The sequence below is a fragment of the Dipodomys ordii genome, unplaced genomic scaffold, assembly GCF_000151885.1.
Source record: "Dipodomys ordii isolate 6190 unplaced genomic scaffold, Dord_2.0 Scaffold32, whole genome shotgun sequence".
Lineage (NCBI taxonomy): Eukaryota > Metazoa > Chordata > Mammalia > Rodentia > Heteromyidae > Dipodomys > Dipodomys ordii.
The window spans coordinates 6,419,819-6,430,784 of record NW_012267248.1 but is presented as its reverse complement, the minus strand read 5'-3'; the positions used below and the strand labels follow the sequence as shown (position 1 = coordinate 6,430,784).

The 10,966-nt window shown below is 43.2% G+C and overlaps 1 protein-coding gene across 1 annotated transcript in view; it reads right to left on the bottom strand.

The window, feature by feature from the left end:
- Positions 1-357: 357 nt before the first annotated feature.
- Positions 358-10,966, bottom strand: part of Ly86 (lymphocyte antigen 86) — a 49,701-nt gene continuing 39,092 nt past the window's right edge. The window contains exons 4-5 of the mRNA XM_013016730.1: positions 4,538-4,590; positions 358-747 (exon numbers count right to left, since the gene is read on the bottom strand). Of these exons, the coding sequence (XP_012872184.1) occupies positions 664-747; positions 4,538-4,590 (137 nt within the window). The 3' untranslated portion in view covers positions 358-663. The remainder of the gene's footprint in view (positions 748-4,537; positions 4,591-10,966) is intronic.

Here is a 10,966-nt window from a genome sequence, read left to right as displayed (position 1 = left end):
GTTTGTGAGGTGAGTTTGTTTGGCCATATAATCCTACTGTGCTTTGTCATAGGTTAAAGTATCAGGGCCAACAATCGTGGACTTGAATTTCCATGTATTTGTTAGAGTGATGGCAAGCTGATGGAGGTAAAATGAGTGTGGATCTCAGTTATCACCTCAACCCACCCCGGTTCAAGTGCATAGATACTGCCCAGGAGCAGCAATGGCACAATCATCCCTGATCCTCAATTTTTGGCAGGCCACCACCCTTTTGACTTTCCTAGAACTGCTCTGCTGTATTGCTGTATCAATGGAAGAAATGGTCTGAAGGAAATGGCTCAATAGCACAGAATTAAAATTGTTTGTACAAGCGATGAACACAGTTGTGGGACACCTGGTTTTATTCTGGGAAACTGAGGGGAAATGTTCTTCAAGTGTGAAATGGATGTGAGTCTGAGAAGGCATGACCCTGAAGTCTGGTGAAGCCACCCAGAGTGTCCTGGAAGGTGGATCATTCCAGAGGCCTCATTCTATCCACAGAGCCTGGTGTCACGTGATCCTAGAGCAGACTTTGGCAGGTATACTCCAAAAAAGCATCACCTTAGAGCCATTTTCTGTCATCTCTTATAGAGTAGGTGGGTCTGGGGGTCCTGGAGTTCCCATGAGATTCAGTTTCCAGGCCAGTCAGGAGCAGGTAACAGTTGCATTGGCACATGCCACGGTGGAGCGTTTTTCATTGTATAGTTCCAGCAAGACCTGGTATTCTCCCTGAAAGGGACACAGGTAAAGTATTAGGGGAACGACTCACAGTCCAGTCAACCATTTACTAAGTACAATCATTCCTCCACACGCATGGCATCCATGAAGTCAACACTTGATTGAAAGACAATTGCATCTGTAATGAACATATACTCTCGGAGGAGTGGGAACTGATGGAATTAGGTAGTGGAGTTAGGTAGTCGTTAATAGGATGCTAATAGGTATTAATAGGATGTCTCTGGCTGCTAGCTGCAAAAGAGGCTGTAGCTGGTGACGGTGAAGCCAGGAGGTAGGGAGTACTGCAGGTCAGGGATGGGAATGACTTGGGGGGGCGTTGGGGAGAAGAGTAAGACTCTGGATAGATTTGAAAGATGAGCTAGTAAGATTCCCTGTGTGTATACAAGATGCAGGGTACCGGAATCAAATACAGTGAAAACAGGGGTTATACCGTGGAGGAGGAACATACCAAAGAAACAAAACTTTACAACTTTGGTGGGAGGGGGTGAGGGGTGAGGGGTGGAAAGGGGTAGGGGGGAGTAGTTGGGGAGGTGGGGAAGGAAGGGATGGTAAGGGAAAAACAAAGGAGGAGGCAACAATGCTCAATAGGAAATGTACTCATTACCTTACTCATGTTACTGTAACCCCTCTGAACAGTATTTTTACAATTAAAAATGTGTATATATATGTATATGTATACATATATATGTACATATATACATATGTATATACATATACATATATGTATACATATATACACACACACACATATATATATATAGATATATATAGATAGATATATATATGATTTCCTGTGTGGAGGAAGGATAGATGGGCTAAAGGTGACTCCAAAGCCTCTGGTCTGAGCAACTAGGATAGCCAGAGCCTATTCCTGGGGTTTGGTTGAAGGGGAATAGGTGGCTATGTCTTTTAAAACCAAAATAACCACCCCCCCAAACCTAAAAACCCAACTCAAGCCAGGCATAGTGGCTCATGACTGTAATTCTAGCTTGTCAGTCAGAAGGCTGAGATCTGAGGATCACAGTTCTAAGTCAGCCCAGGAAGATCAATTCAAGAGACTCATTTTCAATTAACCAACAAAAATCCAGAAATGGGACCATGGTTCAAGTGGTAGATTGCCAGCCTTGAGTGAAAAAGCTAAGGGATAATGCCTATACCCTGAATTCAATCCCCAGTACCAGCACTAAAAAAAAGAAAGTATTCAATATAAAAGTTTTAAGTCCCATAGCCTAGAAGTGAAGAAAGATTGGGTTTTCTTCTTTTACAAGACTTTTAAATTATACTTAAAAGCTCTAGGAGAAAACTCTGGCAAATTCCAGAGGCTGGAAAGTCTCACTGGGAGAAGAAAGCTAGTGGAAATCCAACATGGCCACTGAGATGATGGCGGCTGAGATCATGTCAATTTAGCAACTCAGAGATTGGGATGGGAATGAAACAAATCCTTGGAATGCAAGTCAGTTGAAGAGAGAAAGACACTGAACTTCTTTCGGGTTGTGGATGCCCAAGAAGATGAAGTGGAAAAGAAAGCCTTGTAAATTATTGCATACTTTTTTACAATTCTTTTTATGTATTCCATCAAATTCTTCCCGTAGTTGCATACTGAAAATGTATTACCATGTCAGAGTGACCCAAATCCAGACATTTCATAAATCTCATTGTGTGTGTGTGTGTGTGTGTCTGAAAAAGGAATGTGTCACAGCTCTAAGTCCTACCAGCAAATACTCAGGATAGGAGCTTCTTGTTTACTTCGTGGAAACCTGCTGGGTTTGGAAAGTTGCCAGCTAAAACTGTGTTGAAAGTCAAATCCCCAGAGGCCTTATTAAGAGGTTGGACCAAGTAGAACCTTTAAGAAGTAGTTAGGTCATCAAAATGGAGCCCTCCGGAGTGGATTAACTCATCCATGGACCAATGGGTTAATGGGCCAGTGGCTTTTCTGGAGAGCAGGGTTTGTTATAAAATCCATTTTGCCTCTGTGTCCTGTGATGTCTTGGGCTGCCTCAGAAATCTGTGGGGATGCCAGCTGAAAGACCCTCGTCTGATGCTGCCCCTTGACCTTGGGCCTCCCAGCCTCCAGAATGTAGGTCACATAAACCTTTATTCTTTAGGAATTACCCATTTTTAGCTAGGCAGTAAGAGCAATCTAGACTGGACCAAGGCACAGTTTGGGGCAGAGATGCTGTAAAAGCCTTTGGGGCTTTGTATATTTGCCTTCATTGGAAGTCCAGCCTCCCCCAAGCACAGCTCCTAGCCTGCCTACTGCCTCTTATGCGCTGCTATCAGCCCTGGGCATGTGGAGATGTAGAGATTAAAGATCCTGTGGACAAGACCCAGCAGCTCAATTCTCTTTTGTGTGTGTGTAGGCCTGGCATTTGAACTCAGGGCCTGGGCGCTATCCCTGAGCTCTTTTGCTCAAGGTTAGTACTCTATCACTTTAAGCCACAGCTCCACTTCCCTTTTCCTGGTGGTTAATTGGAGATAAGAGTCTCACCAACTTTCCTGCCCAGGCTGATACTGAACTGGGGTGATATTCAGATCTCAGCCTCCTGAGTAGCTAGGATTATAGGTGTAAGCCACCAACACCTAGCTTTGAGCTTCTTTTGCTTAAGGCTAGTGCTCTACCTCTCAAGCCACAGCTCTACTTCTGGCTTCTTCTGAGTAGTTTATTGGAGATAAGAATCTTACAGACTTTCTTGGCTAGGCTGGCTTTGAACCACGATCCTTAGATCTCAGCCTCCTGAGTAGCTAGAACCATAGGCATGAGCCATGAGCATCCAGCAGCAGTCCCATTCTTAGTGGGCTTTGTGCCTAGAGGATTCTTGAAGGTTCAATGACACATCAAAGGCTAAAATCAAACATGTAAGTGCCAAATATGTAAGTGCCCACTGTATAGTAATATCTCTCTCTACTGCTTAAATAAGGGTATGTGTGTGTGTGTGTGTGTGTGTGTGTGTGTGCGCGCGTGTGTGTGTTGGTACTAGGACTTGAACTCAGGCATTTGGTGCTTTTTCAATCAAGGCTGGCATTCTACCACTTGAGCCACAGCTCAACTTTGGCTTTTTTTGTTTGTTTTGTTTTGTGTTGGTCCTGGGGCTTGAACTCAGGGCCTGGGCGCTGTCGCTGAGCTTCTTTTATTCAAGGTTAGTTCTCTACCATTTGAGCCACAACTCCACTTCTGGTTTTTTTGATAGTTTATTGGAGATCAGAGCCTCATGGATTTTTCTGCCCAGGATGGCTTAGAGTCTCAGTTCTCAGAGCTCAGCTCCTGAATAGCTAGGGTTACAGTCCTACCAGGGCCCAGTTTAAACAGTCTTGCTATGTAGTCCAGGCTAATCTTGAACTTGAGGTTTTTCTGCCTCAGCCTCACCTAATCGAGATTACAATCATATGCTACTACACCTGGCTAGAAATTGTTTTCTTACTGACAGAATACAGATTTTTTTTTTTTTGTCATGGGGCTTGAACTCAGGAATACTGTCCCTGAGCTCTTTTGCTCAAGGGTAGTGCTCTACCACTTTGGTGATAATTGGAGATAAGTCTCAGAGACAGACTCTCTTGCCTGGACTGGCTTTAAACCATGATCCTCAGATCTAGTTTCTTAAGTAGCTGGGATTACAGAAGTGAACTACCAGCCCTGTGCTCAGGAATATTTTAAACTGTTTCATTCCTTACTTTTGCTTTTCTTTGTTTTTCCTTTTTCCTTTTACTTCTCTCCTCTTTCAAGAAATAAACTGTTCAATACAATAACTAAATAACAACACAAAACAGAAAACTACAATCTTACCGTTGGAATAATTACACCAAGATTATTGATGGGACCCGCGTAATAAAGTTGCTCTGAAAAACATAAAGCATAGAAAATGTTATTCAATCATTTAAAAACTATCTGTGTTGACGGATGACAATTGTGGATACTAAAGTGTCATAATCAATAGCCACTAACAGAAATGCTTTATTTAGCTTCTTGATCCCAACAGACTCTTCATTCATTTGCTCATTTATGTGATTACATCTTTATTGTTCTTTTACCACATGGCAGGCACTGGGGAGCCAGGTACACATCGTTTACTGTCTACCAAATAGACTGATAATACTGAAAGAACTAAGCATGACAATATCTAGGTTGTAAAAGGTGCTTAAAAGAAATGAGAGAGGGGTTGATATGGTGTGAAATTGGGGCTGGAGCTAGGCTGCACAGGATGAAATTGTGAGACCATTTCTCATAACTATTTGACCTCAGCCTTGGATGCACATTTTGTCTTTAGTCTGGGGTTCTTTGTTTTTCAGTCATTCTAATGTAAACACAATGCCCTCTTCACAGAGTTGTTAGGACTTGAGAGTTCATCAACATAGACAATGGATAACGGCATCTGGAAAGCATTTGATGAGTATTTGCTAGCCCTGGGACCCAGGGACACAATATGTGACAGAATGGCTGGTGCAGGAAAGGCATCTCTACGGAGACTTTGGAGTAAGCAATGGGTGTAGCTCGGTGGTAGAGTGATTGCCTAGCATGTGTGAGGTCCTGGGTTTGATCCAAAAGAAGGAAAGAGGAAGAAGGAAAAGAAGGAAGAAAGGAAGCAAAGAAAGAAAGAAGAAACAAGGGTGGGAGGACAGGTGACAGAGAAGGAAGGGAAGAAAGGAAGGAAGAAAAGGAAGAAGGGAAGGATGGAAATAAGGAAGGAAAGAAGTAAGAAGAAAGCAGGAAACTAAGAGTGAAACTAAGAGTGAAACTAAGTCCTGAAGGCCAATGTGCCAACTACTTCAACAGCCGAGAGAAGAGAGTTTTAGAGCAGCAGAGTACAAACAGAGGCCCTGATGGGGATAAAAGACAGATGGGAGGTGTTTGCTGAAGCAAACTGGATCATCCTGGAGAAGCTTGGATATATGGAGAGGCACAAATATTTTAGCACATTGAAGGCAGGGCAAGAGTTTGGGCTTCTGTACCGAAAGTAATGAAAAAGGTGTTACAAGCTCCCGTAAAAACCCTTGGGAGAACAGAAAGGGGAAGTGATGGACTGGGTAAAGGTGGAGGTGGAGAACCACCAATGAGAGCTCGGCATTAGGAGACAGGACTCAGGCCGAAACGCTATGGAGAGTGAAGGCCAGGAAGCGCTACAGCCCACACCTCTGGCTAAAGGAAGGACCAGGTGGAAGAACCTGGTGAGGAGAAAGCCATGACTAAAGAGCTTTATTTCCCGGAAATAGTTAACGAAATGTCTTTGAAGGCAATTTATGGAAAAGGAATTTTGGGTAAGAGAGTCAGTTGAATGGAATTTCTCAAGGTCCTACTACTGGGGAGCTAGAAGGTGGAGGAAAGTTTTGATGTGAGATTTTAGGAGTGAAATATATCTATACCTATATAGCTGTATCTATATGATATAGATATATGCAGTTTCAAGTCATTTAAGTCTTTTTATTGTTAATATAAAGGTGATATACAGAGGGTTTACAGTTATATGTCAGGTAATGAGTACATTTCCTTTTGGACAAGGTCACCCTTTCCTTCACCCTCTCCCAGTTTTTCTCTATCTCCACCCACTCATTTTCAGTAGTGTCTAGTGAGAATACAACTGTTGTATTTGTTCACCCTTTGCCCCTCCATTTTTGTGCCCCACTTACCCTATTGAAAACAGACTAACAAGACAAAAAGCAAGAAACAAAACCAAAACAGCAACAAAGAAAAAAGAACCCTCCTATTTTCATTTTCTGGAGATCATCTCAATAAATATGGTTGTCTATGATCAGATGCCTATATGCATTGTGCCTTTGTGTGAGGAGCGGTGCATTTTTACAGTCTGTGACAACATCCAGGATTGACGTGACAGGTGGTGAGGATGGGGAAGTGGTGGTTGGAGGTAAGGAGGTGAAAGGAAGTGCAGGCTTCAATACTGAAGTCAGCAAGAGGGAAGAAGCTCACCAGCTCCTCAGGTGATTACTGCCTTCTGATTCGTGGGACCATGAACTTAGCACCACAGTGGCTAATACTTCAGACTCTGGGGTCAGACCATCTGAGGTGAATAGCTGTTCATCTTCCTATTAACTCAGACAACCTGACTTTCTTGGGCTCCAGTTTTCTGACCAGTAAATGGAGTGACAGTGACACCCAACTCACTGAGTCATTATGCATCAGCACCTGGCCCAGGCTAAATACCCAATACATGTTTTGCAGTCCACACTGGTGGATAAGCTCAGGAGCTCTATGGGGGTGCTGTATACAGCAGTGCACATGAATGATTTGTGAAGAGCTATTTAAGTCACTGGCCACCTGGGAGTGTAAATCATTGGTTTCTGGGGCTGTTTATTTTATGGGATTCTGTCTTCTTGTTTGCATACCTCCCACTGCACTGTGGTATCTAACTCAAACAGGGCTGTTGAATGAGGCGATTGAATGAATAGAGCCAGTGTCAGCACACAGGTTTGCTAATCCATTTCATTCATGCTCTAATTCACCCTTTCTACCTGCTGGATGGGTGGAGCCTGGGATGACATTGGATTAAGGAGCAAGCTGTTCAGAGTACTGATGGGGTATGGACAGGTGTGGGCAAAGGGAAGTAAATAAACACTGGGTTATTGATGGTATTGCATCAAGCTCTTTTGATGATATAGTGGCTTCCTGCTTTGCCCAGCACCTGTCTTTCCATAACTGCTCAGAAAATATTTTGGAATATTCAAACTGTCCCTATTCAAAAGGTCTTTGGACCAGGGACAGCATGGCTCTTATATAAGCAGTTGCCAAAATTGAGTGAACGCAAAGGCATGAGGATAAGTTCCCTTTTAAAATGCCTCTACAAACCGGGCTTTGGTGGCTCATGCCTGTAATTCTAGCTACTCAGGAGGCTGAGATCTGAGGATCATGGCAGGAAAGTTCATGACACTCTGATCTCCATTAATCACCCAAAAGCCTGAAGTAGAGCTGTGGCTGAAGTGGTAGAGTGCTAGCCTTGAGCAAAAAAGCTAAGGGACAGCGCCCAGGTTCATGTGCGTGTCTGCGCGTGCACGTGCGCACACACACACACACACACACACACACACACACACACACACAACTCTGCAGGGCAATCAGGGATTGAAATCATGGGACAGAGGACAGGAGACTAGTTGTTAGAATAGCTTTTGACTTCTCTTAATACCCAGGGTCTCAACATATCTATCCTTTCTTTCCTTGGTCAGTTCTTGGTACCAGACAGATGTAACATGCAAATACACAAACATAACATGCATATATATTCATGGGTGGTGTCAGTTATTCCTTTATCCACACTAAACATCCTGGGACATGACCTGAGAAATGCATCTTTTGCTATGCACAATTTATTGTGCAAACATTATTGTGCAAACATCGTGGAGGGTACATACACAATTAGGTGGTATAATCATATGGGACACCATCAGATATATGGTTTCTGATCGGCTGAAACATTGTTTTGTGACACATGGCTACTTGGCTTGGGATAAGCAGGAGTTTTACTAGAAACTACTAGTTTGGATGATGTGGTATTGAAGGCAGAGATGTCAAAGTTCTGGATCTTATCTTTAAGGACCTTTCGGTGTTGCTGGGGAAGACACAGTAAGAATCTACAGCAAACCCTAATTGTGAAGAGTGAGGGCACTGAATCTAAGTGTGGAGGTTTTGTGGGGGCAGGGAGGGTGGTTCCCCCTGGGACCAACACATTTTCATGCCGGTTCTTTGTGTATCCCAAGGGAAAACCCTTCTTGGCATCCCAGCACATGTGCAATGGTGTGTCCCAGTTAACAATCTAGGACTTATAGGAAGTTATCTTTTTCCAAGTGGATATACTCTGCCCGGACATTAGAGCAGAAGGTCAAGGAGACCTCTGCCTGGACCCTTCTGGTCAAAGGTAATTTCATTGCAATCCCTAGAGCTGTCAAGTTTCTGCCTGGCTTTCTGCTTTCTTATAACCTCTGTGACTCCTAGATGCCTTTTTCAGAATTACTCTTGATTTGTTCCATGGAATGGGTTTTTGCAATCTACAACTCAAGGATGTGATTTCGAGGGGCACGAAACACTTGAGTCGCAGCTGCCATGGCTTGGGAGTTAGTGTGGCCTCAGCTCAGAGTCTGAGAATGAAGAATGGATGTGCCAGGCTGCGTGTGGCCCAGTTTATGCTTCCATGCATTGCTTTGGATGGCATAATGCAAAAGACTTGACCTAGGAGGAGTTCATGACCCAGTGCCCCTACTCATTGGCCAAATGATAGTGGGCCATTTGCTTAAATGTCACCCCACTCAATCCTGTCCTTACAAAATGTAACTTGGAATGGCTGCTTGCTAGCAGAGGAGGGTTAGAGAACAAGCATACTAAGCACAGCAAGGTCCCCAGAAAGGGGAGACACAGTAGTTCCGTTGAATACACTGCTGAAATATCGAATAAACTAGGTTTTGGGGATCTTTTGGTGGAGCCATCATGCACAATCGTTAAATCCTTTGCCTATGTTTTGAAAACTGGATTAGACTGGCGTGTGTGTGTGTGTGTGTGTGTGTGTGTGTGTGTGTTTGTGTGTGTGTGTGTGCGTGTGTGTGTGTGTGTGTAGGGGGCGTGTTGTGTGTATGTGCATACGGAGTATCGGTACTGGGGCTCAGGGCCTCGTCCTCTCCCTTGGTCTTTTCACTCAGGCTGGCATTCTGCCACCTGTGCTCCACTTCCATTTTATGAATGTGGCTCTTGAAGGAACCAAATGCCTTTAAGAGGTTCTCCTGTGCTCATTCGGGTCCCCTGATTTGCTAGTTGTGTTCTTCACTCTTAACAGGTCCTTTACTGGGGTGGAAGATTTTCATTAAATTGGTCTGCTACACTTTGCACTTTCAATGGGAGCTTTTATTTTTGTGGTAACAGGGGTTATCAAGATCTTGACAAGAGTTGCAAGTAACTCATGGAACTGTCTTTTTTGGTTGTTGTTGTGAACTTAATGAAACAATATCTAAAATTGTACCTTTACTCCTTCCTTTTTTAGATCCTCTCCAGTTCTGAGATCCCTTTAATTAACATCCTCACACTCCAGGGCTATAAAAAGAGCCCAGTATATTTGCAGCCATTTCTTTCTTTCCTTCTTTTGAAATCCTCACCTGTTTTAAAAGATATTCACATCCCTAGTTGGAAACATCGATATTTTTAAAAACTGATTTGTGTTTGTTTTTTGGAGAGGAAATTGATTTCTCTTATTATATTACTATTTTATTTCATTTCTTTTTGTGCTTCTCAGGGGATCAGCCTCATGAATGGTAGGCAAGTGCTCTACCACTGAATTCCACAGCCCTGGAAAATAACAACAATAATAATAATATTTGTGCTGGTCCTGGGACTTGAACATAAGGCCTGGGCACTATCCCTGCTTTTTTTTTTCCCTCAAGGCTAGTGTTTTACCACTGAAGCTACAGTTCCACTTCCAGCTTTTTGGTGGTGAATTGGAGATCAGAGTCTCACAGACTTTCCTGTCCAAGCTGACTCTAAATTGTGATCCTCAGATTCCAGCCTCCTAAGAAGTTTTAAATTGTGGAAGATAAAATTGTGGAGATAAAAGGACACTGATGGATACTGTGGGATGCTGATTGAACCAAGGCCAGTGTCCCGCTTTGCCTTTGCTGTCAATAAGCAGTACAGATTCTGTGCTGTAGGGGGTGTGCTGTGCTCATGAACTCTGCTAGGCAAACCTCCCCATTTCCCAGCTCTTCCTAGCTCCTCATAGCCTTTGCCTCCAAATGTGGACACTTTCTACAAAAATACCATCAGCATGGGAACATTATGAGGGTGCTCAGCAATGTAAAAATACTTAAGAGTAACAATATATGATGCCAACTCAATTGGTATATCTAGAACAAAGATTTTGGTCAAAAAGATTATTTACTTTAATTAATTTTGTTTTTGATAAGGATGGAACCCAGGGCCGTTGATGTAGAAAGCAGGCGTGTTACCACTAAGATACATCCGAGACCTCATTCTGAGCCCCTTTTCTAGATAAGGCATAAGAAGGCAATTATCACCCCAGTGAATGATTGACAAATGAATGTCTTTATCTTTAAGACACATATGGCTAACATAAGCATCCTTTCACCTAGTGAGCATTGTTAAAATTACTGTTTTGTGATGAGAACACTTGAGCCTACTTTCTCAGAAGATTCCAAGTGAACAATGCAGCATGGAAATAAGACATCTGGAATGGATTCAGTGTCCCCACGGTACCTCTGTACCCTC